Source organism: Nycticebus coucang, chromosome 12 (genome assembly GCF_027406575.1).
Source record: "Nycticebus coucang isolate mNycCou1 chromosome 12, mNycCou1.pri, whole genome shotgun sequence".
Taxonomy (NCBI): domain Eukaryota; kingdom Metazoa; phylum Chordata; class Mammalia; order Primates; family Lorisidae; genus Nycticebus; species Nycticebus coucang.
In genome coordinates, this window is record NC_069791.1 from 97296512 (window position 1) to 97321804 (window position 25293).

The window sequence follows — 25293 nt, forward strand, 5'->3', positions numbered from 1 at the left end:
GTGGGGGCCCTTTGAGGCCTTCTTGACACTATTGCCATTGGCCTGAGGCCAGACTGTCACTTAAGGTGGCTTCAGGGGGAAGAGGGTAAGAGTCCTGCATAGGCTGGACCCTGGCCAAGAGGGCCTCAGTGCAGGGCTCGGGCCCAGAGCACAGATGCAGGCAGGAAGGTCACCTGTACTTTATTCATATCTGTCACAAAGCCAGTGGTGTCAACATCCCTGCCCTGGCCCCATTTCTTCTAAAAAAGGATGTTGGCCCTGGCTGCTTCTCCCTGGCCAGGCTGAGCTTGTGGCCAGGAGGGTCCCATCTCCTCCTGGGGCCTGATCCTCAGTCCACTCCAGGTCCTGGAAGCTAGTGGAGGGGAGTGGGCGCAAACCTCAGCCTGAGCTGAGGTCCAGCTCCACCCTGTGGTCCTGTGTTCCCTGAACGTGATGCCTGTGGACCTGCCTGCCTTCGGGCAGCACCATCCAGGGATGCCAGGGTGTGGGTGCCCCACGAGCAGGTGTGGTTATGCCCAGAGTGCGTCGATGCAACAGCCATAGGAGGCCAGAGTGCAGGGCCACAGCCAGCGGCAGGCACCCGCTGGGGGCTAGTGTGCTGCCTGCAGGGGACATGGAGGGGACCCATGAGTCTTGCCAGAACCACTCCCAGAAGCCAAACAGGCCTGGCAGTCCCTCCCTCTGGGATGGCTAGGGTGGAGCAGGCCAGTGCAGACCCCCACCCAGCCTGCTTTTCTGGGCCCCAACAAGGATCGCAAAGCTTCCCCTTCCCTGGTTGCTCAGCAGCTTTAGAGGGAGGAGGTAACTGTGTCCCTGAATAATTGCTAAGTGATAAGGGGTAGAGTCAGCCTCATCCAGGTGCCATCCCAGGAGGCAAATGGAACTGTTGGTGAAGAGTGACAGTGCATGAGTGAGCAGGAGAAGGGAGATGGGAACAGCTAGTGGTCTACAGAGGGCTTAATGGAGGGGCCGAGCAGAGAAGGAGGATTTGGGGGGACTGTACCTGATGTGGGAGCCTTGGCATCCTTTCCAGGCGGGCCAGCAGTGTGGATGACATGAGGTGTCAGGTAGGTGGTGTTGGGGGACCCACTGGTCTCAGGGGCTGGGCTGGCGGGGCTGGCAAGGTCAGTGTCCAGGCCCAGCATGCCCAGGGCTGACCTGTTGAGGCTGTGTAGCCAGGAGCTGACAGTGGGGTGGCTGCGAGCCTTCCGCAGGTCCCCCACATTCTGCCCCAGCAGCGTGGTCACATTGCCGACACTCAGGGTCTGCGAAGGAAATGAGGGGGCCGTGAGGATAGGGACAGGGGCTCCATGGGACTGTCCCAGGCCCAGGGAAGACATGTAAGGGCAGTGCTTTACCAAGGCTGAGCAGATGTTGGGGCCTGAGGCCAGGGCTTGCCTGGAGGGTGATACAGCCCACCTGCTCTGCTGGCCTCTGACTTGAGTGCCCAACTTGTGACCTAGGGACTCCCCTGGTTAGCCTGCTCTGCCTCTCCCTGCTGGGGCAGCCCGGGGCACACCTGCAGCACATGGGGGTTCAGGTTGGTAAAGGTGTCAATGTCCATGGAGATGTTGGCCTGGGCCAGGTGCTGCAGCTCCTCCACGGGGGCACCACCTGCAAGGGTAGGGGTGAGGGAGCAGAGGCTCCTAGGGGAGAGGCACTACCTGGGGGAAATGCAGGGCAGGGCCTCACCCAGGTAGGGGCGCATGAAGTGGTAGTAGTCGTCTGAGGTCCTGGTGTTGCTGAAGGCTTCCCGGGCCTTGGCATAGAGCACATCTTTCCGGGTCTGTGGGCAGGAGGAGATGTCCAGGGCCCCGGCCAGCCTGGGGGGTACAGCTGATGAGCAGGCTGGGAACCCCCGCCCTTCAATGGCTAGATATTGGCCCTTCCACAAACCACAGCTTCCCTTTTGCCCTGTATACTGGGCCAAACAGTTTTCCCTCCAAATTCATATCTACACAGAACTTCAGAATGGGACCTTATTTGGACATAGGGTCTCTGCAGATGTCATCAAATTAAAAGATGAGGTCAGATGGAATTAGGTGGGCCCTAAGTCCCATGACAGTGTCATTAACAGAATATGGAAATTTGGACACAGACGTAGAGGGGAAGAGGACTGTGTGAAGGTGGAGGCAGACTGGACATGTCCACAAGCCAAAGACCCTGGAAGCTGGATGAGGGAGGAAGGGTCCTCCCTGCAGGAGTCACCATGATTTTGGACTTCCAGCCTCCACAAATATGAGAGAATAAACTTCTCTTGTTTTGAATCACCTAGTTTGTGGTACTTTGCTGAAGTAGCCTCAGAACACTAAGACATCTCCAACTGGACTGGCCTCCTGAACCTCAGTTTATCCTATGACTCCTCTTGGCAGAGCAGTGAGCTGCCTCTGAAGCTGCCAGGTGGGTGGGTGGGTGGGTGCTGAGTGGTCTCACCGGAACTCCAAGGGCTGGATTGTCTGGATCTGTTGGGGACTCATCCAGCAGAGGCGGGAGCCCCCAATGGCTACTAGCAAAGCACTGGTGACGGTCCCATTGTGGTCCAAGAACTTCTGCAGGACAGCCTGGGAGGCAGATCAGGTGTCAGTGTGACTGGAGCTTGGGCCAGGGCTCAGGGACACCTGCCCACCCTGCTGCCCTCACCTCTGTCTGGTTCTCTAGGGCCACACCCGAGGCCAGCAGGACCACGACAGTGTCCCTGGACGTTATGTTCCACTGGCCAATCTCAGTGCCGGAGTAGAGGTAGATGAGCGAGGTGATGAGCCTCAGCTGGTCCTCAGGGATGCCTCGGGGGTAGATCTGGGCAGGTAGGGTGGAGTCAGTGAGGCCTGTGCCCTGCCAACCTCCTCCCCACCACTGGTCCACACACCTGGGCAAGCTTGGCCTTGACCACACGCTGGCACTCAGCAGGCAGTGGGTGCTGCAGCAGGGGGTCCAGGCTGGTTTTGACCATGTGGCTGCTCAGGCAGAACTCAAGCTGGGCGCAGTCATAGTGCACCAGAAAGAGGTCGTCCTGTAGTGTGGCTGCTGTAATATTGCCGCGGACACAGGACCTCCCTGTGGGTGCTAGGACAACACAGATGGTCAGCTATGGCTTAAGCTGAAAACTGCTGAGGTCGTGGGTCCCCATCTTTGACCCCCTTCCTCCACTTTTGTCCCTGCTCTTGTCTCTCCCTGAGACTGACCTCTAACTAAGAACTTGGCTTAAACTGCTACTCTCGTGTCAAGCCAGCCCTGGGGAAGCGCAGCACCCCCAAGGCCACAGTGGCCACACTGACCTGAACCCCGCTTGGACCTTGAGGACACAGAGTTAGTCTTGGATTCCAGAAAACTGGTGACGAAGCGCCTGGCATCTCTCTGGCTGAGCCGCCTTGCCCGGCATGCAGCCACTATGCTACGGAAGAAGTCCAGGCCCACAGCCTGGCAGGGCAAGGCAGGCAGGGCCACTGCATATCACAGGGGGCCTGCCTGGTCCCTCCTTCCAACCCACAGACAGAAACTTTCTGGTAGGAACCCTCTGAGGACCTCTGAGGCATCAGAGTGGTTATGTGGCAGACCCTGGTTTCCAGACAGCTGGTCCCCACCCTGGGGCCCATCCTACCTGCTGCACCTGCATCCACAGGTGGGAGCTGATGTAAGTGGCCAGAGGCCCCAGGACCTGCAGCCCCTCCAGAGTCCAGGATCCAGGGAGCCTGGTGCACAGGAATGGGGCACTGTGTAGGGGCCCCTGGAGCCACCTGCCCCTCCCTGAGTACCTAGCAGGTGCTCAAATGAACCCAATCGCCTGGCTAGCACCTGGCTATAGTCACTTGACCAGGCTCTGCCACAGATACTTTACCCTTGAGGAGTAGGGACACTGCTGCCCCACTAGCACCTTATGGCCCTGTGTCCCATAGGCTGTGTCCCTGGCCTTGCCCTACCCGCCTTGTCCTCCGCCTGGTGTACTTGCTGAGGAACAGAATGAGGTCAGAGGTCAGTCTTACCTCAAGGAAGGGAGGCTTCCAAGCCTGCCTATCCCTCCTCACCCCTGGGCCCCTTGGCCCCCACCCACCCCACCCACCCGAGCTGGGTCCTTCCACTGGCCAGCAGCATGTTGAGAGCAGCCCTCTGGGCAGCCGTCAGCCGTGGGCAGCGCTGCAGGTTCTGTAGCACATGAGGGTCCGCAGTCACGATGATGGCTGGGTCCATGTCGCACACCAGCACCCCAAGGAGCACCAGGTCGGAGGGGCTGAGCCGCAGGGGGAGCCCCCCCTGCAGGGATGTCAGGTCAATGCACAGCAGAAGGCCAACTCTGCTGCCCGCCGCCTCCCACCCTGCCCAAGGTGCCCACCAGGCAGGTCTGGGCTGCGCGGTGCAGGGCAGCTCTCTGGTCAGGCAGGTTGGCCAGTAGCTCCAGGTGGCCCTGGGCAGCATGATGGGTGAAGGCACGGCAGTCAGCTTCCCTCACCTGGGACAGGCTGCAGGCAGGTTGGGAAGCTGTGGGATGGGGCTGGGGCTGGGCACTGCCTTCCACCCCCATGCTGTGGGCTTGCTCTGCAGTGGGGTGGAGGCAGGAACACTCACTTGTAGAAGAGGAGCAGGTCTGGTGGATGGAGCATGAAGTCCCCCAGGAGGCCATGTTGTGCTGCCAGGTTGGCCAAGCAGCTGAGCTGGGCAGGAGGGCAGCAGGTCACTCCCTTGTCCACTCTGAACTTGCCTTTCCTCTCTGCTAGGCCACCCTCCCCTCAGCATAGAACCCCTCCCCCCACCATCCCAGCTCTCAGGCTGGCCCCTCCCTCCTTGACTGGACTTGTCTCCTTTTTGTTCCACAACCTCCATCTCAGAACAGGCCTCAAAATAGCCAATCCAGGCTCCGCGCCTGTAGCTCAGCGGCTAGGGCGCCAGCCACATACACCAGAGCCAGTGGGTTTGAACCCGGCCTTGGCCTGCCAAACAACAATAACAAAAATAACCAGGCGTTGTGGCGGGTGCCTGTAGTCCCAGCTACTTGAGAGGCTGAGGCAAGAGAATCGCCTAAACCCAAGAGTTTGAGGTTGCTGTGAACTGTGACACCACAGCACTCTACCAAGGGCAACATAGTGAGACTGTCTCAAAAAAAAAAAAAAAAAAAAAAAAGGCTTGGCACCTGTGGCTCAAGCGGCTAAGGCGCCAGCCACATATACCTGAGCTGGCAGTTTCGAATCCAGCCCAGGCCCGCCAAACAACAATGACGGCGGCAACAAAAAAAGAAAAACAGGCAGGCGTTGTGGTGGGCGCCTGTAGTTCCATCTACTTGGGAGGCAGAGACAGGAGAATTGCTTGAGTCCAGGAATTTGAGGTTGCTGTGAGCTGTGTTGCTATGGCACTCTACCTAGGGCGACAGCATGAGGCTCTGTCTCAAAAAAAAAAAACAAAAACAAGCCAACCCAGTCTGAAAGACCTTGCCTGTCCCCAGCCACAGCCCCCATCTGGCCAAGACACCTGCAGCAGCCTCCTCACTTGCAAAGGTTTAGGGTTAGGTAGGGTGGTTCTGGATCCTGGGGAGGTGGAGGCAATTTCCTGTCCTCCTCACAGAGACCCCATGAGGCCCAGGGTGGGCTGGGGACTGCCCCTGGGGCGCTTCCCAAGTTAGAACCATGGGTGGTGCCCCTGGCCCTGCCCTACCCGCCTTATCCTCCACTTGGGGTACTTGCTGAGGTTCTGCTCAGCCCTCTGCAGCCTCCTCATTTTACACCCCCTCCCTGGAGTTGTCCAGGGAGCCTTTGGGATCATTTCAAGAATTTTTAGCCAGTTCCTAGGAGGTCCTTTGCCTAACTTTATGTCCATCAAGCGCCTGTGAAGGAAGCCTCATGGGAGGGGCCTCAAGGCAGATGAGATCTGTCCTCTGGTTTCTGTCCAGCCCTGCCAGATCTTATCTTTGAGGAGAGGCCCACCCAGGGTGGGGGACTCTGCCTTCCCCAGCCAGCCACTCAAAGAGCCCCCAGAGAATGGAGAGTGAGCTGCCATCCTCCTGGAGGGCAAGGGACTCCTCATGCTGGTTGAAGGGGGAGGAAAAACCCTGATGCATAAACATGTGAATGTCAGTAAGTTTGAATAGCATGTTAAACACACTTGATTATCAATAAAAAGGTAAAAAACGAGGCTTGAGGTCAGGAGTTTGAGACCAGCTTCAAAATATAGTGAGACCCCCCCCATCTCTTAAAAAAAAAAAAGACAAAAAGCAGATTAGAAAAACATTTGAAGCAAATATACAAAGTATTAATACTACATTATTAGCAGTTCCTCAGATTTTGTTAAAATCCAGAAGGTGGATTTTTTTGTTTTTTTTTGTAGTTTTTGGCCTGGGCTGGGTTCAAACCTACCCCTTTGAGCCACAGGTGCCACCCCAGAAGGTGGATTTTAACAAATAACTAGGCGGTGCCTGTGGCTCAGTGATAGGGCGCCGGCCCCATATGCCGAGGGTGGCAGCTTCAAACCCAGCCCCGGCCAAACTGCAACAAAAAAATAGCCGGGCGTTGTGGTGGGCGCCTGTAGTCCCAGCTGCTTGGGAGGCTGAGGCAAGAGAATCGCCTAAGCCCAAGAGTTAGAGGTTGCTGTGAGCCATGTGACGTCACGGCACTCTACCCAAGGATGGTACAGTGAGACTCTGTCTCTACAAAAAACCAAACAAACAAATAACTGAATGTGTGTATGCAAGTGGAAACAGACAACCACCACGTAGGCATGTCCAGGACAGGGATGAAAACACTGCAAGGCAAGGAGAAGCAGAAGTCCGATAAAGGCATCAGGCCTGAGGAAGCAATATCTTAATAGATGTAAGTGGACTAACTTTGCAATAAAACGATGAAGATTTTCAGATTAGATTTAAAATATTTCTGGTCTATGCTGTTTACATGAGACACCTAAAACATAAAGTCACCCAAAGGTTAATGGCAAAAGAATGAAAAAAGATAATCCTAGAAAATATGAAAACTAAGTCAGCTTTGGCAGGTCAATCTTTGCTTTCATCTCTTTAATATGTAGAGGTCTGTTAAGATGACCTATTCTCCTGTATAGGTTTGGTAGATTTTGACCTTCAGAGAACCTGGTTCATTTCATCCAGCACCAGCCAGGTTCCAGGCCGTCTCGTTTGTATGCATAAGTGTTTCTTTATTATCCTTTATTGCCTGTGGGATTGGTAGTGATGGTCCCTCTTTCATTTCTGATATTAGTAATTCATGTTTTCTCTTTTTCCCCTTGGTTAGCCTGGCTAGGAATTTATTGATCATTTTTAAAAAGCTTTTGGTTTTGTTGATTACCTCTCTTGATTTTTTTTTTTTTTTTTTTTGAGGCATAGTCTCACTATGTCACCCTTGGTAGAGTGCCATGGCATCACAGCACACAGCAACCTCAGACTCTTGGGCTTAAGCGATTCTCTTGCCTCAGTCTCTCAAGTAGTCTCAAGCCTGGGCTACAGGCACCTGCCACAAACCCCGGCTATTTTATTGTTGTTGCCATTGTTGTTTAGCTAGCCCAGGCTGGATTTGAACCCGCCAGCCTCAGTGTATGTGGCTGGTGCCGTAACCACTGTGCTACGAGCGCTGAGCCTCTTGATTTCTTGTTTTCAGTTTCATTGATTTCTGCCCTAGTTTTCACCGTTTCTTTTCCTCTGCTTGCTTTGGGCTTGCATTGCTCACCTTCCTCCAGTTTCCTGACATGGAGCTTATACGATTGATTTTTTATCTTTCTGCTTTTCTAATATGTGTATTCAGTGCTATAGGTTTCCTTTGGGCTGGGTGCAGTGGCTCACACCTGTAATCCCAGCATTTTGGGGAGGCCGAGGCAGGAGAATCACTTGAGGTCAGGAGTTTGAGACCAACCTGGAAAATAGTGAGACTGTCTCTACAAAAGGTTGAGGCAGGAGGATTGCTTGAGCCCAGAGCTCAAGGTTATAGTAAGCTGATGAGACTACTGTACTCCAGCCTGGGTGACAGAGTAAGACAGTCTAAAAATAAAAAATAAGGGGCGGCGCCTGTGGCTCAGTGAGTGGGGCGGTGGCCCCATATGCCGAGGGTGGTGGGTTCAAGCCCAGCCCCAGCCAAACTGCAACAACAACAACAAAAAAATAGCCGGGCGTTGTGGCGGGCGCCTGTAGTCCCAGCTGCTCGGGAGGCTGAGGCAAGAGAATTGCGTAAGCCCAAGAGTTAGAGGTTGCTGTGAGCCGTGTGACGCCACGGCACTCTACCGAGGGCGGTACAGTGAGACTCTGTCTCTACAAAAAAAAAATAAACAAATAAAAATAAAAAATAAGTTTACTCTGCTTTCACCATATTCCATAGATTCGATAAACTGTATTTTCATTTTCATTTATTTCAAAATATTTGATACTGTCTTGAAACTTCTTCTTCTTCTTCTTTTTTTTTTTTGTAGCAACAGAGTCTCATTTTGTGGCCCTCGGTATAGTGCCATGGCATCACACAGCTCACAGCAACCTCCAACTCCTGGGCTTAAGCGATTCTCTTGCCTCAGCCTCCCGAGCAGCTGGGACTACAGGTGCCCGCCACAACGCCCGGCTATTTTTTGGTTGCAGTTTGGCTGGGGCCAGGTTTGAACCCGCCACCCTCGGTATATGGGGCCAGTGCCTTACTGACTGAGCCACAGGCGCCGCCTGAAACTTCTTCTTTGACTCCTGTTATTTAAAATTGTGTTGTTTCATCTCCCAGTACTTTGGGACTTTCCAGCTACCTTTTTTTGCTTAAAGACAGAGTCTCATTATGTCACCCTCAGTAGAGTGCTGTGGTGTCACAGCTCACAGCACCTCAAACTCTTGGGCTTAAGTGATTCTCTTGCCTCAGCCTCCCAAGTAGCTGGGACTACAGGCGCCCTCCACAATGACTGGCTATTTTTTTGTTTCAGTTGTCATTATTGGTTAGCTGGCCCTGGCCAGGCTTTAACCTGCCAGCCTCCGTGCATGTGGTTGGTGCCATAACCACTGTGCTACAGGCACCGAGCCCCAGCTATATTTTTCTTATTAATTTATAGTTTGATTCCAGTATGATTTATCTTTTTTTAATCTGTTGATGTGTGTTTTATGGCCCAGAGCGTGGTCTAGCTTGGTGAATGTTCCGTATGAGTTGGAGAAGGGTGAGTATTCTGCTGGTGCGGGATGAAGTTGTCTGCAGACACCCATTATAGGCTGATGGTGCTGTTTAGTTCACTTCTATCCTTACTGATTTTATGCCTGCTCGATCTGTCCATTTTTGATAGAGGGTGTTGAAGTCTCCAACTTTGATAGTGGATTCATTCATCTTTTCTTGCAGTTCTCTCAGTTTTTGCTTCACAATTGTGATGCTCTGTTGTTAGGTGCATGCATATTAAGGATCGTTATGTCTTCCTGGAGAACTGGCTCCATTATCATTATGCCCTGCCCCTCTCTATCCCTGATAACTTTCCTTCCTCAGCTTTCAAACAGGTCAGCTCTGTTTGAAATTAATATAGCTATTCCCTTTTCTTTTAATTAGTGTTCACGTGGAATATTTTCTTTCTTTTTTTTTTGTAGAGACAGAGTCTCACTTTACCGCCCTTGGTAGAGTGCCATGATGTCGCAGGACTCACAGCAACCTCCAGCTCTTGGGCTTCCGCGATTTTCCTGCCTCAGCCTCCCGAGCAGCTGGGACTACAGGCGCCCACCACAACACTGGGCTGTTTTTTTGTTGCAGTTCGGCTGGGGCTGGGTTTGAACCTGCCATCCTCGGTACATGGGGCCGGCGCCCTACTCACTGAGCCACAGGCACCACCCACATGGAATATTTTCTCCATTCATTTACTTTTTTCTTTTTTTTTTAAGACAGAGTCTCACTCTGTTGCCCTGGGTAGAGTGCCATGACGTCAACCTAGCTCACAGCAACCTCCAACTCTTGGTCTCAAGTGACCCTGGGACTATAGGCACCTGCCACAATGACCAGCTAATTTTTCTATTTTGACTAGAGCTGGGGTCTCGCTCTTGCTCAGACTGGTCTCAAACTCCTGAACTCAAGTGATCCTTCTGACTTGGCTTCCTAGAGTGCTAGGATTACAGGCATGAGCCACTGTGCCCAGCTTTTTTTCTTTTCGAGACAGGATCTCAATCTGTCACCTAGGCTAGAGTGTAGTGGTATGATCATAGCTCACTGTAACCTTGAACGCCTGGAATCAAGTAACCCTTCCACCTCAGCCTCCTAAGTAGCTAGGACTGCAGGTGTGCACCAACACACCTGGCTAATTTTTAAATATTTTTGTAGAGATGAGGTCTCACCTAGGTTTGTCTTGAACTCCTGACCTCAGGCAGTCCGCTTGCTTTAGCCTCTCAAAGTGCTGATTACATGCACCGTGTCTGGCCCATCCATTTACTTTTAATCTATACGTCTTACATTTAAAGTAGGTTTCTTGCAGACAATATATAGTTGAATCCGGTTTTTTGATATATTCTGATAATCTCTGTCTTTTAATTGGTACATTTAGACCAATGACATTCAAAGTGATTATTGATGTCGTTGCATTATAGCTACCTTTCTATTTATTTTTTTACTGTTTTACCTTTGCTGTCCTTCTTCTTTATTCCTTTTCTTATTTTTTTAAGAGATGGGGTCTGGCTCTGTCACTCAGGCTCAAGTGCAGTGGTGTCATCATAGCTTACTGTGCCTGAAACTCCTGGGCTCAAGCAGTCCTCCTGCCTCAGCCTTCTGAGTAGCTGGGACTGCAGCTGTGAGCCACTATATTGATCTATCTATTCCTATTTTTGCCTTTCATTCTTTCTGCATTCTCTAGTTTCAACTGATCATTATATATGATTCCATTTACTTGCCTCTGTTAGCATATTAATTATGTTTCTTTTAAAAAAATTTAGTGGTTGCCCTAGAGTTTACAATAAACATTCATAACTAATCTGAGTCTACTCTGAAATACTATTATACCATTTCATGGGTAGTAAAACATCAGACTGGACTTTCAACTAATGTGATAAGACAAGAAAAGGGTACACAGGACATATACACCTGGTAAGAAAAATAAAACCTTTGTTCATGCATGACATGACTGTCTAAATCCAAAGAATCAACAAAAACAAACAACAAGAACAAAATTTCCTGAAACTAATAAACGAATACAGCAAGACGACGTGATACATAGTTAACATACACAAGCGAACTGCTTTACTACATACCAGCAATGACAATTGGAATATGAAATAAAAAACACAACATCAGCGGTGCCTGTGGCTCAAAGGAGTAGGGTGCCGGCCCCATATACCAGAGGTGGCTGGTTCAAACCCAGCCCCGGACAAAAACTGCTAAAAAAACAAACAAACACAATGTCATTAATATTAACACCAAAGATCATGAAATACTTAGGAATCAACCTAACAAAGTATGTAAAAGATCTATACAAGGAAAACTATAAAATTCAGATGAAAGAAATCAAAGAAGATCTAAGTAAATGGAGAGATACCCCATGTTCATGAACAGCGATACTCAATACCAGTAAGCCATTAGCTTTCCCCAACTGGATCCACAGATTCAACACAATCTACATCAAAATCCCAGCAAGTTATCTCGTGTATGTTACTTAACTAATTCTAAAGTTTACGTGGAAAGGCAAAAGACCCAGAATGGCCCATACAGTAGTGAAAATCAGAGACACGGCACTCTGTGACTCCAAGACTTACTATGAAGCCCCAGTAATGGAGACAATGTGGTATTGTTGAAAGAACAGATAGACCACTAGAGTAGAAAGGAGTCTCTTTGACAACAGATCTTGACAAAGGACCACAAGAAATCAATGGAGAAAGGACAGTCTTTTCAACAAATGTTGCTAGAACAATTGGACATCTATATAAAAAAAGAACCTAGAAACAGATCTTACAAGTTTAACAAAACTTAACTCAGAATGGATCACAGATGTAAGTGTAAAACATAAAACTACAAAACGTCTAGAAGACCACAGACGAGAAGGTTGAGGTGACCTTGGAATTGGTGGTAAGTTTTTAGGTACAATACCAAAAGCATAGTCTGTGAAAGGAAGTATCAATATGTTTATTAAACTCACTAGACTTTAGTAAAGTTTAAACCTTCTGCTTTGCAAAAGACACTGTTTAAAGAATGAAAAGACAACCCACAGACTGAGAGAAAATGTTTACAAAACACATCTCTGATAAAGGACTTGTATACAAAATATTCAAAGGACTCTTAAAATTCAATGATAAGAAAACAGAGCATCCGATTAAAAAATGGGCAAAATATCTGAACAGACACCTCACCAAAGAAGATAAACAGATGGCAAAAAATCATGTGAAAAGATGTTCAACATTATACGTCATCAGGGAGTTGCCATTGAAGTAGCAACGGGATAGCAAACATACCTATTATAATGGCAGAGGCCCCGAACACCGACAACACCAAACATTGGCAAAGACATGGAGCAACAGGAACTCTCATTCGCAGTGGTGGAAATGAAAAATAGTACAGCCATTTTGGAGGACAGCTCGGCAGTTTCCTACAAAACTAACTGTAGGCTTAGCACATGATCCAGCAATCGTGTTCCCTGGTATTTATCCACACGAGCTGCAGACTTACGTCCCCCACCAAAACCTACACACCAATTGGAAGGAATGGAGATGTCCTTTGGTAGGTAAATGGATAAGCAAATTATGATACAGTTTATTGCTGTCAGTAGTAAACAAAAATCAAGTCATGAAAAGACACAGAGGAGCCTCAAATGGATATTATTAAGTGAAAGATGCCAACCCGAAAGGCCACATACTGGCTGATTGCAACTATGTGACACTTGGAACAGGCAGAGCTACGGAGTCAGTAAAATATCAGTGGTTGCTAGGGGCTCTGAGGGAGGAAAGAGGAAGAATAGGTGGTGACAGAGGACCTTTAAGTGAAACTCCTCTGCCAACCCCTTAACCATACATACTTTCCATATGCAAATCCCATAAAATGTACAACACAGATAGCAAACCCTAATTGAAACTGCAGAGTTCAGTTAGTAATAGTGTAGCAGTATGGCTTTATCAATTATAACAAATGTACCACACTGTGCAAGATGTTAATAACCTAAAAATGGGAAGAGAGACAGAGAATGAGAATATGGAGGGGTTTATGGGAATTTGTACTATTTGTTCAATTTTCTGTAAACCTAAGATTGCTCTAAAACAATTTATTAATTTAAAAAAGTCAGCCCATAAGGGCATTTATGTATTCCTAGATGTGCTATGAAGACAAGACACCCTTGGACAAGTCCCCACAACACAGGAGAGAACAGAGTGGAGAAATTGTGCAGGTGAAATGCCAAAGGGGGGTTGTTGTTTGTTTAAATGGTGACTCCTAATTCTGGTGAAGGTGCAGCAAGTCAGCCTCTCACGCATTCCCAGAGAATCAAAAACTGGCAGAACTTTCTAGAAACCAACTTGAAGGTCAGCTACCTTTGGCTTTAAAATGTTCACATCAAAGATGTCATTTCCCTGCTTGATCAGCTAAGATTTTTTTTTTTTTTTTGAGGGCCACTTTATGGCCCTCAGGTAGAGTGCTGTGCCCTCACACAGCTCACAGCAACCTCCAACTCCTGGGCTTAAGCGATTCTCTTGCCTCAGCCTCCCGAGTAGCTGGGACTACAGGCGCCTGCCACAACGCCCGGCTATTTTTTGCTTGCAGTTTGGCCGGGGCCGGGTTTGAACCTGCCACCCTCGGTATATGGGGCTGGCGCCTTACTGACTGAGCCATAGGTGCCCCTGATCAGCTAAGATTTTTAAATGATCATATTAAATCCTGGGGAGGGAGGGTGGCGGGAGGCTCAGTCTCCCTGGTGGGATGATATGAGTCTTCTTATTTTGGAAAACAGAAGGGTATGTACGGATTAGGGGCCTTTGTGAGGCCTGTGATAACCCCTGTGATCCTATGATTCCCCTTAAGGCATTTTAAGAAATTCAACTATTAATCCTATGTACTCAATTTTGATATGAGGACAATTAATGACAATTATGGTTATGGGGGGGGAAACAGAAAGAGGGAAGGAGGGAGGTGGGCGGGGCCTTGGTGTGTGTCACACTTTATGGGGGCAAGACATGATTGCAAGAGGGACTTTACCTAACAATTGCAATCAGTGTAACCTGGCTTATTGTACCCTCAATGAATCCCCAACAATAAAAAAAAAAAGAAAAAAAAAAAAGAAATTCAACTATTTGTATAAAACAATTCCTGTGATGCTGGAGACCAAGAGAAACTAGGACCCCATAAAATTGGGCAGCTGGATTTTGTGTTCTCCCTTGTATTTTCTAGTATCTTTCAAAGTCTCCCACATAAGCAGGTATTAATTTTGCAGCCGGGCACATGCCTTACAGAATATGCACTTCCCTGGTTCGGAGTCGGGAACCTGTTGTATGTGGTGCATTTCACCCCAGGGAAAGCAGTGTGAGGCAAATGACCAGTGGGAAAGGGCTGTGGCTTAGGTATCAGCTCCTTGGAGCATCACATGGCTCCTGGGGACACACTGGCATAGCCTAGGTGCCTAGACCAAAGTGAACACTACTTAAAGAGGCACGAGAAGGAATGACCCCAAAGTTAGGCATTTCCCTGGTTGGGGTAGGTAAGGTTCTTTTACTTTTCCTGTGTTTTTCAATATTTCTTTCTTTTTTTTTTTTTTTTTTGAGACAGAGTCTTACCAGGTCACCCTTGGTAGAGTGCCGTGGTGCCACTGCTCACAGCAACCTCAAACTCCTGGGCCCAGATGATTCTCCTACCTCAGCCTCCCAAGTAGCTGTGACTACAGATGCTTGCCACAACGCCCAGCTATTTTTTGTTGTTGTTGTAGTTGTTATTGTTGATTAGCAGGCCCAGGCTTGAACCTGCCACTCCTGTGCATGTGGCCAGCACCCCAACCACTGAGCTATGGGTGCTGAGCCAATTTTTTTTTTTTAGAAACAGAGTCTCACTGTACCGCCCTTGGGTAGAGTGCCATGACGTTACACGGCTCACAGCAACCTCTAATTCTTGGGCTTACGCGATTCTCCTGCCTCAGCCTCCCAAGCATCTGGGACTATAGGCACCCACAACGCCCGGCTATTTTTCTGTTGCAGTTTGGCCAGGGCTGGGTCCGAACCCGCCACCCTCGGCATATGGGGCCGGCGCCCTACTCACTGAGCCACAGGCGCCGCCCTAATTTTTTTTTTTTAAGTCAGAGTCTCACTCTATCACCTGGGTAGAGTTCTGTGGCATCAGCCTAGCTCACAGCAACCTCAAATTCTTGGATTCAAGCGATCCTTTTGCCTCAGGCTCTCGAGTGGCTGAGACTATAGGCACCAGCCACAATGCCAGCTAATTATTCTATTTTTAGTAGAGATGGGGTCTTGATCTTGCTCAGGCTGGTCTCAAACTCCTGAGCCCAGGATATCCACCCGCCTTGGCCTCCTAGAGTACTAGGATTACAGGAGTGAGCCACCATGCCCAGCCTTTTCAACTTTTCTTGAACAAGTTTATTACTAATTATATAATGGGACAAAGTGACAAAGCCAACCAACCTTCCTGCCTCCTTCAGTCTCTGACTTGGGGTAGATGATGCTTGGTCAACTGAGGGTCAAGGTGGGCTCAACTGGCCTCTCACAGGCAAGGGTCCTGCAGCCCCATTTGGCAGAGGCCAGTGGGCTAAGAAACCCACTCTCACAAGTGCCCTGGGGGCCCCAGGGGAGCAGGGCACTCCACCGAGTTGGATGAGCCAGGCCAGGCAAGTGGACAAGCCCCACCAAAACAGGAGGCAGAAGATCTGCAGGCAAACTGGCCGGGAAGTCCTGGAAAGGGACACAGCACTGCCGCACCAGAAAACCACCCAAGGGAGGGAAAGCCTAGCCTCAGAGGGGTGGGGTCCACAAAAGACACACATTTTAGGCAGTTTTGGAGTTGGCAGATTGGCTTTGAGACAGCCCTTGGGTTTGGAGGAGCTGTACACCTTTAGCTCTGACAAAGCTGGCCCTGCCCAGCCCTCGCCTGCCCATCTTCTGGCAGGGAGGTCCTCTCGAATCTGTGCAAGTGCCCCCTGCCCAGCTGCAGCTAGTTACCTGCCAGGCTTCAAGGAGGACCTGCAGCTTGGCCATCCGCCTGATGAGAGCTGAGAGCTGGTCCCGGGGCAGCTGGCTAGCCGGCTGGCACCAGAAGCCCTGCAGCAGAGAGCTGTTGGCCCTGGGCAGAAAGGGGGATATGGTGAGGGATGGGGGCAGCCAGAGGGACTGGTGCAGATTGCAGAGGCATCGGGGAGGTCAGTATCAGCTGCCTCCCAGCAGAGAGGGACTGAGAACAGGAGTGGTATCTGGGAAGTGCCTGGACACAAGCAAGATCCTGCTTCATTCATGCCTTCATACATTTACCCCCTCTCAGAGCACCCTGTGGGGCCAGGCTCCCCTGCACAGACTCTGGGGCCCTTCGAGGCCCAGGCCCAGCTCTGAGCTTGGGGGCTCTGCACAAACCCCCACCTGCTGAGGGATTTTTCAACTCAGCCTCTGCACCTGCTATGGCCACAGGTGAGGCTATTTCCATGGCCTTCCTACACTGTGACTCCAATAAAACCTGAACACAGAAGGTCTCAGGTGCCACTCAGAACCTGTCCCTGCCTGACTCACCTGATTGATCAACCTATTTAAGGTGAGTCTAGGTATGAGACCCCAGACAGCGAGAAGAAAGGACAGTCTTCCAGCTGGGTGACCAAGCCTCCAGGCAGAAGCAGCAGGGCCCAGAGCCTGAAGGGAGGCATGAGAGCTCAGCCCAGCCAGTATGGCTAGGCCAGGACTGTGAGTCTCTGCTAGCCTCTTAGTGTCTAGCTCTGCTGCAACCATGGCAATGGCCTGGGGACCTGCTCCAGGCTATACGACTCTGGAGCAAGACACTGGACACTCTGGTCATCTTAGGGTCTGGTCGGGGAGTGACCTTGGAGATAGGCCCAGGCCCCTAACGTTGGAACCTGGAGATGATAGCCCTGCAGGGTTGTGCCTGGGCCCTCATGGCAGACCCTGAAAATGGTCCCTCCCAGGAACCCTCCTTTTCCTTCTCCCTCTGCCACAGAAAACACTTGGTGTACAGACCTGGAACTGCAGGAGGGCTGGGCACTCACCTGGCATCCAGACCTCCCTGGGGACAGGAGCAGTGGGCAGTAAGGGACAGGGACAGGAGGAGAATGAAGCCGGGGCCTGCCAGGGCACCTGGAACAGAAAGACCCCTGAGGACCTGGCGGAGGAAGCCTCTGGGGCCACAGGGTGTCTGATGGTGTGTGCACACACATGCCAGGCTGTGTGTGTATGAAACAGCATACATGTATATGATGTACACACACGTCTAGACGCACATGCACATGTCCACTAGTGTGTGCACAATGTCTGCCAGTGTCTATGCATGTGTGCAAAGGTGTGTGCATGTATGTAAACTCCCTCTTCCTCCAGCCATATGCCTGTGGCTCTGTGCCCTCAGTCTGAGCCCTGGGATCCTTGAAGCAGAAGATCCAGGGTTTGAGCTGCCTACCAGGGCCCCAGTTGCTCAGCCAGAGTGAGGTTACAGCCAGGCCTGCCAGCAAGATTGAGGGGCTTGGCCCATATTCCTGCTTTGGAAACCCTGCCCAGGAGATGGGAGTTCAGGTCCAAGGGAGCCCCCTTATCTTAAGGGCCCTAGGCAGGCCACTTAGAAAAATATCTTCTTCAGCATCAAAAAGTCCCCACAAAGGGGGTGTCAGCCCTAGCAGAAGTTGGCCATGGCCCACATAGCTCTGTCCATGGCCTCCTAAGCTGCTGGACCAGCACCCCTTCCCAGGACACAGCACTGGGCAGTGGGTGTCCCAGGCTCCTTCTCACCCTGCCTAGGGCTCCTGGGGGGCTCTGTGCACCTCACACCTAGCCTTTTCCCCTCTGGCAACAACCTTGCCTTGTCTCTGACTTATAACTGTGAGAATCCTGGGCCCCACAGTAAGAGTTGTGTGCACCATGCCTGTTGGCACCTGGCTGCCCTTCGTGCTGGGCAGCGGCCTGCCTTTCTTGCCCCTTGCTGGGGCAGGCCCCTGAGTGTGGGCTCAGGGGAGCTAGTGGATGGAGCCCTGAGTACCCCCCAAGTCTGCACTGTGAGGGCCAGGGCACCCCTTCCATGTGGAAGTGTTATCTCACCCACTCTGGGGCACACGTCTATGTGGCGGAGCAGGCTTGTCATCTTGGCTGAGATGTCCAGGGCAGAAAGGCAGTGGTGCCACAGGCAGCAGGTCCAGGCCTAGTGGGTGAGGGGGAAAGGAGGTGACCCAGGCTGACCCCCTTCCCTCTGCCAGCTCAGCCTGCAGTGAGAGAGGCCCAAGGTCTCTCAGAATGGCCTTGGGCTAGAGCTGCAAGGTATCTCTTGTGTTTGGAGAGGGAAACAGCCCTACAAAACAACAGTCTTCTGAACAAAGAAGAGAGGGTGGGGAGGCAAGTCTAGGCTTTCTTATCACAGGTCAGGGCTCCAGGGACCTATGGGGCTGGTTGCATCTCCAATTAACACATCACTGGATAAACAGCAAATCCCCTGGTGAGGGGCCTGGTGAGCCTCTCATCTTGTTCAGGGCAGCCCCCAGCTCACTCCACACCCAGGCAGCAGGCAACTCTGTCATAGAAACCCAGCCCCTGCACCTGAGGGTGACAGCCACAAGCAGCCTTGTCTGCCCTGGTAACAAGAGGTATGAGGCTTAAGGGAGCTGTGAGGTGGGGTTGGGGGAGACAGGGCCTGACCAAGGTGGCAGGACTGCCACGTGCTGCTGCCTCCTCCTGGGCATAGCTGTGCACACCTGATGGCCTTTGGCACCTCTGGGCCTCTGGATTTGTGTGACCTCCAGGGGGAAGACAGGGAGGTCGCCCCAGGCAGAGAAGTTGAGGCTCAGAGGAACTCAGCCACCTGCCCAGGGCTGTCTAGGGGCCCAGTATCAAAGCCCAGAACCCATGGATGGGAAGTTCTCTTACCCAAGCAGGAATACCGTCTGTGGAACGGGGAGGTGTCAACCAGGCTGGGGGCAGCTGCTCCGGGCCACACCACTGTAGTTGCGTGCAGGGAGCTATAGAACAAGTATGCCAGATGCAGAGGTCCCAGAAGCTGAGCATGTCAGCCAGTGCTGCCAAACACCATGGTGCAGGCGCAGTCACTAGGGTCCCTGCTCACCTCCATGTCTGGCTCAGCAAGTGCAGGAGACTGCATGCAGTGACTCCCTCCAGGCATCCTGTAGGGGAGGGGCCTGGGCTGTGGCAGGTGACACCATGTATCAGCCCCTAAGGGCCTTGGTGCAGCAGGCATGGGCACCTGCTCCCTGGCCCCATGAGAGCAGAAGCTGAGCTCACAGCTGGCAGCTGCTCAGCACACACCCCCTCACCTGGGCCTGGAGAGTTGCCTGTGCCAGTGTCTGTGTCTGCACAGCTGCATGCGCGTGCACCTCAGTCCCATGGAGCACTGACACATGTGCTGAGCCCCTGTGTGTGTCCCCATGCAGGGACATCGGGCACACATGAACCCATTGTAGGGGCTGGGCCTAGTGAGGCCTGTGGTCCTTCTGTGCATGCACATTTGTGTGCACCATGGGCAGAGAGGATGTGTATAAGCACATGCCAGGGGCAGCCTCATTGGCAAATAACTGAGCCACACACAGCCCTGTCCCTGAGGGCCCTGGTTAGCTCAAGTTGCAGCCACATCCTCAGGGATGCCACTCACTGTGAGTCTGGGTAAGGGCAAGGTAGAAGGTGAGACAGCAGGAGAGCCCAGTGGGCCTACAGGGGACAGAGCTAGGGTGGCCTGGCTCATCCACATCCTGTCTAGCTCAGGATGGGCCTCAAAGTGTCTCTTGGCTGAACACAGTGACTTTAACAGCTGTAGCAGCTGTGGTGAGGAGTAGTGAGGTCCCCAAAGTCTAGAGGGGCTGGGTCCAGGGCCAGGTTGGGAGACAGGGTCCTAGGTAGAGGGAGCAGCCACCTGGGACCTAGCACTGACTCTGAGGCTCGCTGACTCCACCTCAAGCCCTGAGCATTCACCTTGGCCAAAGACCAAGGGCACACAAAGGCTCTAGATGCTAAAGGGTTTTGGGGAGCAGTGTCATGTGGTGAGAGTCTCTACCCACTCCAGAGCCCAGGCCCCGCTGGAGGAGACTCCTCACAGGTCAGCTGGGACACAGACAGCATGCTTGGCCTCTAGGGTTGCAACACCTCATCCCATGCTCTTTCACAGACCATCTTACTGGATCTGCCCCATGATCCTTGGTTCAGCTGTAACCCTCATTTACAGGACAGGAAACAGTCCAGAGAGACTGAACGACTTCTTGAGGCCACCCGCTGGGGAGTGCCCACTACCTGTGTGTTCTCCTGGCAGAGCCTCTGCATTGCCATGCCATACTTTGCTCATGCCCTGCCTGGGGCACCTGCTCAGCCACTGTTGTCTGAGGATGGCCCCTCGTCCCCCATCTGTTATGTCCACACCGTGTAGCCGTACTCACACCCATGGAGCCTTGCCACCCCACAGCTAGGGGGTGAGTGGCAGGTAGGGTGGGTGGAGCTCAAGTTTGGAAGCCTCAGACCAGAAGCATCCTACTTAACAGGGAGGTGAGGGTTGGCTGAAAGGTGGTGATCAGAGGGGTCTTTGGGTCCTAGGAGACCACCAGGAGCCACAGGCATCTTTGAGGGGAGGAACTAGATGGGTGAGAGGGTGCACCAGAGGCAGAGCCTTCCCCAGGATCCCCTGCCTCCCTCCTGCCTATCTGCCACCTTCCTGTGCGTGTCCTCCCAGGCTCTACAGGCTCACTCTCCAGCCCACACCTGGCTCAGTTCTCTGCAGCCAGCCATGCCCATCCTGTGCTCTCTCAGAAGCCTTTCCCTGTGTACTGGGGTCTTCCTCAGGCCCTCAGCCCCTGGCTGACATCCATCCTGATATCACCCAGGGGCATCTGGCACTTGGTGGCTAGTGGGTGCCCACAGCACAGCAGTGATATGGAGGCAACTCTTTGAGCTCCTGCCCTGACTGCAGGGTGGGAGCTGGTCCTGAAGGTTAGGGAAGGACTATGGCCACTGTAGCTCCATCTCCAAGGTGTTTGAAGAATGGCCAATGTGGTGGCACCAAAAAGGGACCTGGGGAAAAAATGGTTCACTCTGTCCTTGTATGAAAAGCTGCCTCCTGAGGTGAGCTCTAAGGGAGCCATGAGCAGCCCATCTTCCTTCACATGGCAAATTGCTGTGGGTGAAGGAGCTTCCTGGGGGAAAGAAGAAAGGGATCTCTGATAGTCTCTCCCCAGCCCCAGCTCTTGGACCTTTAGAGAAGTGCCAAGGTTGGGAAGCAATGAAGCTCATCACCTCAGAGTCCAGGGTGGCAGGGACTCAGGACCTGCATGTTAGAGCAGCACTATGTAGGATGGTGCCCAGGCAGCTGTGAGGAGGTGGGAATGTGCCCTGCGGGGCCTGGCACATTGGAGCACTGGAAGGGGCTGAATGTGTTGGACAGAGGTGTCCAGCCTGAGGCCATCTGGGTGCTCCAGGGCTTGGGGCTAGGAGGGCTGGGGGTTGTCCAGGTGAGCTAACTCAGCTTCTGTCCCTAAGCCAGGGCTGCAGGGTACTCAGTGCCAGGAAGAGCAACTTGTCAGCTGCCAGGACCATGTCTATCCTGGGTCCTGCAGGGTGGTGGCCTCCTGGGCAGACACAGCTTGTGACTACAGGGACAGGGCTAGGATGGGTTTGGGTGCCCCAATCTGTCCTCCAGAACAACCTACTTCAGAAACACTCATGGTCACTTTTAGGGCCAATCACTGAGCATTTATTTTGAGTCCCTAAGGCCCAGCGCAGGCAGGCAGAGAAAGGGGGACCAGCCAGCTCATGGCTCCCAAGCTAGGGCTCTGATGGCAGAGAGCGATAGGCAGTGGCTGTGTGGGAACCAGGCAGGGGTGACGTGGCAGGAACTGAGGATGAGGCTGGCAAGGCCCAGCAGCAGGTCTGGATGGGCAGGTGTGCACTCCAGGGCCTCTACTGCTCCTGACGGACCTCTGCACTGACAGACCAAGTGCCAGTCCCAAGCTCAGGATCCAGGTGGAGAAGGATGAGGCCCGAGAGCAGAGTTCAGCAAAAGCAAAGGCACGAGGCAGGTCTGGGCACAGCACACAGACCCCTGCCGGCAGGGGAGGGTCAGGGTCTGCAGGAGAGACAGGGTGAGAGAATCAGAGAAGAGCCTTTGGAGCACAAGGACCGGGGGTCTGGGCTGAGGCCCAGACGATGAGGCCAGAACAGCCATCTCCAGCCTCTCTAAGGTGAGAAGCCCATTGGGGGGCAAAGGCTAGCCCAGACTCTGGTTCTACCTTTCTTAACGGGTAAGTTTGGGAAGGTTGATAAAACGGAAGCCCCTGGGATGAAGCTTCAGAGGTGGATGCCTATAGGAAAGAATGCCCTAGGTTTCCCTAGGGAACACTGGGAGGCGGGGCCCCACATCAGCTTCAGTCCCAGCTGGAGCACTCCATCCTTGCCAGAGAGCATGGTTGCCTGGCGCCCCCTGCTGGACTTGACAGTCCTTCCTGCAGGTCTGCCCTGGGCAGCCTGGTGGGTTCAACTCTCCTCCACCTTGACCAGGAGAGACACCATCTTCTTTGGGATGGACCTAGGGCTGTGTCACATAGCCCCAGGCCCCTGGGGTCCCAGCCCACCATCCCCTACTGTAGCCCAATGGGGCTTAGTTGTCCGGTTCCAGGGTCCACTCTGATAGCCACTGTAGGCAGGAGGCTCGTTGTGCCTCCGTCTCAGGGGGATTGGTGCAGAGAGGTGGGGGCCGGTCAGGCCCAGGCAGGAGTGCAGAGGGGCTGCATGGCCCAGGGCACCTGTCCATGGGGCCAGGGTCAGGGGTGGCCCGTAAGGCCTGGATGAGCTGGTCAAGCGGCTGGACCAGGATGTGGGGGCTCCAGCAGGCATCGAGGGAAGGCAGGAAGGGGTCTGGAGTGCAGGCCTCTATGCACTCGGCCTGTGTGGGGATGCGCAGGTAGAGGGCGTGCAGCATCATACGGAAAGGTTGGTCCTCCTGGCCTGCAGCCTGCCCATAGGTCAGGTCACCCACCACAGGGTGGCCAAGGGCGCTGCAGTGAACCCGTAGCTGGTGTGTTCGGCCTGCGAGCAGGGAGGTGAGTCAGGCTGGAGAGGTGCTCCATATGCACATCCCCTGCCTAGCTCACATCACAACCAGCAACTTCCCCTACTGTAGTCTTGGAACCCTGTGGCAACCCCCTGGAATGAGAGCCTCCCTGTCTTCTGCTACATACAAGGATGTTGGCACTCAGGTACGTGAGACTGCCTCTAGGATCACCAATGGCCAGCACTTGGTGTGGCTAGAGAACTCAGGCCAGCAGGACACCCAGGGCTCAGACAAGAGCCAGCAAAGGACCCTCACATCAGGTGAGAAACAATAGGCTGTGGAGTTGAGAGCACAGGCTCTGCTCCACCTTGATGCTTAGAGTGACTCCAGCAGGCTATTCCACCTCTGTGCCTGATTTTCCTTTTCTATGTAACTGAAGCACTGTCCACACTTGCACATACCTGTGAGAGGCTTTAGTAACACTTTGGAGACAGGGTCACCAGCATATAGTCCATGTTCTAGGACCACTAGCTCCGTGAGGCTTGGCTTTGGGTTCTCACAACCTAGGGAGCAGAAGATGGGTGTAAATGTTAGTGGGGCCTGCCCTGTACCCTAGTCAATCCCAACCTAGGACTTTTGTCAAGTTGGCCCTGTACAAGCATGATGTGACCTTGGATCCTGCCTGCCATACCCTGTGTGCCCTCGATGCACATGGTGTGGGCCCGGCCCTCCGTGCTGTTCCTGCCAATGGCGTAACTGATGGTCACCTGGCTGTCCTGGACATGCCCCCGCACCTGCAAGGCAGGAGGATCACACCCAGCTCATGGGGGGCCAGCCCATCACTGCAAAGAAACCACTTAATATCTGGTAGGCCACATGGGGAATAGTGGATAGCTCAGCATCAAGGGGACTGCCCTAGCAGGCTGGGAGGCCTGAGTTCCCCTGGCCCACCCAGAACTTACTAGTGCCAAGTAAGCCTTGGTCACTCGTCGCTCCTTGAAGCATCTGTAAGCACTGCCTGCAGCTGCCTTGTTCAGGGCCACACACAGTGCCCCGCTGGTGGAGAAGTCTAGCTGGTGGCAGAACCTGTGGCACGGCAGAGCATCAGCGCTGGCTAGGCTGAGGGGCAGTGGCTTTCACTGTGGTGTCCAGCATCTTATCTGAGCCACCTCCTTGTACAGACACTGCTGAGAGACCACCTTTTCCCTGCCCTATGTACCTGAACCCATAGCAGGTGTCAGGGTCAGCCAGCTCAGGGAAGCGGTGCCGCAGCTGCTTCTGGAGGGTCAGGGTCTCCCGCCACATCTTGCTGTCAATGCGCACATCCCAGTGCTTGTTCACCACCAGAAAGTCGCTGCTCCGGTACACAATGGACAGGTTCTCCATGCTGCCGGGCTCCATGATTGGCCTACCACCCAGGGTGGAAGTGTATCCTGAGGACATGGGGGCATCCCGCTCAAGGGCAAGGACTTCACCACCCCTAGGGCTCCTGGTCTGAAGCCACGAGGTGAGCGTGCAGACCTACTGTGTGGGGCACCCTTGTGCCCTCCATTCTCCAGGCCAGGCCCAGGCATCAGTGGGGATGGGGCCTGGTGGAAATCGGGGAGTCAGCCTGGTTTTGGCTGATTGTGATGGGCCCTTCCTGACCCGAACCTGAGAAACGTCCTTGTCCTCCAGCAGCCGGCAGATCCCCCCGCCAAGAGTGGATGGTGACAAGGACCTTTCCCCGAGTGGGCAGGAGAGGGGCTACCGTGGCCTCCACTGGCCCAGGCCTGCCCAGAGCGCCGGGTGCAGGTGCAGGTGCAGGCTGGGCCCTCTCTTATCCACCCGCACGCCCACGCAAGTACTCCTCTGTGTGTCCGTCCGCATCCCCACTCAGTTCTGACGTCCCCACAGAGCCGCGGGGCAACGGGCGTGAGGCTTGGGGCACAGGCCTGGGCAGACCCGGCTCCGATCACTATCCGCGTCCCTGGCCACTCGGAAACTCACTTGGCGCCGCGCCGCTCCGGGGCCTTGGCTCCAGACCCAGCGTTCTCTCCGAGACCCACAGCAAGACCACAGCGGTTCGGGACATGCAGCACCGACTCCGTCCGTCCCTGCCTGCGCGCGCAGCCCCGCCTCCGCCCCGCCTTACGGACCTTCCCCGCTGCAGACGGGCGGTTGTATCCTCCAATGGCAAGCTCCCCAGGGCCCTGGCTCCGCCTATTAGCAAAGACACGACTCCACCCTCTTT

The 25293-nt window shown here is 53.1% G+C and overlaps 2 protein-coding genes across 7 annotated transcripts; both read right to left on the reverse strand.

Annotated features, from left to right (window-relative positions):
- Window positions 1-54: 54 nt before the first annotated feature.
- On the reverse strand, window positions 55-4009 carry LOC128561859 (mesothelin-like protein). The gene is given in 8 exon segments (XM_053556541.1): window positions 55-602; window positions 1004-1265; window positions 1520-1823; window positions 2434-2561; window positions 2641-2796; window positions 2867-3063; window positions 3276-3417; window positions 3599-4009. Coding segments are annotated over 8 exon segments (1428 nt in total). The 5' UTR covers window positions 3614-4009; the 3' UTR covers window positions 55-378.
- Window positions 3605-25166, reverse strand: RPUSD1 (RNA pseudouridine synthase domain containing 1). 6 transcript variants are annotated; one of them, XM_053556542.1, is made up of 13 exons: window positions 25050-25157; window positions 24280-24493; window positions 24023-24146; window positions 23752-23854; window positions 23522-23623; window positions 18944-19035; window positions 18125-18224; window positions 17089-17176; window positions 16043-16163; window positions 4561-4646; window positions 4328-4399; window positions 4058-4248; window positions 3605-3689 (listed from the first exon to the last, which is right to left on the reverse strand). In XM_053556542.1, exons 1-12 carry the CDS (start codon window positions 25132-25134, stop codon window positions 4164-4166), a joined length of 1272 nt encoding a protein of 423 aa, XP_053412517.1. In that variant the 5' UTR covers window positions 25135-25157; the 3' UTR covers window positions 3605-3689; window positions 4058-4163. The 6 variants fall into 6 exon arrangements, with proteins under 6 accessions (XP_053412517.1, XP_053412519.1, XP_053412520.1 ...); XM_053556544.1 differs by lacking the exons at window positions 3605-3689; window positions 4058-4248; window positions 4328-4399 and adding an exon at window positions 19140-19197; XM_053556545.1 differs by lacking the exons at window positions 3605-3689; window positions 4058-4248; window positions 4328-4399 and adding an exon at window positions 19140-19197 and having other exon boundaries at window positions 4596-4641.
- Window positions 25167-25293: the final 127 nt, after the last annotated feature.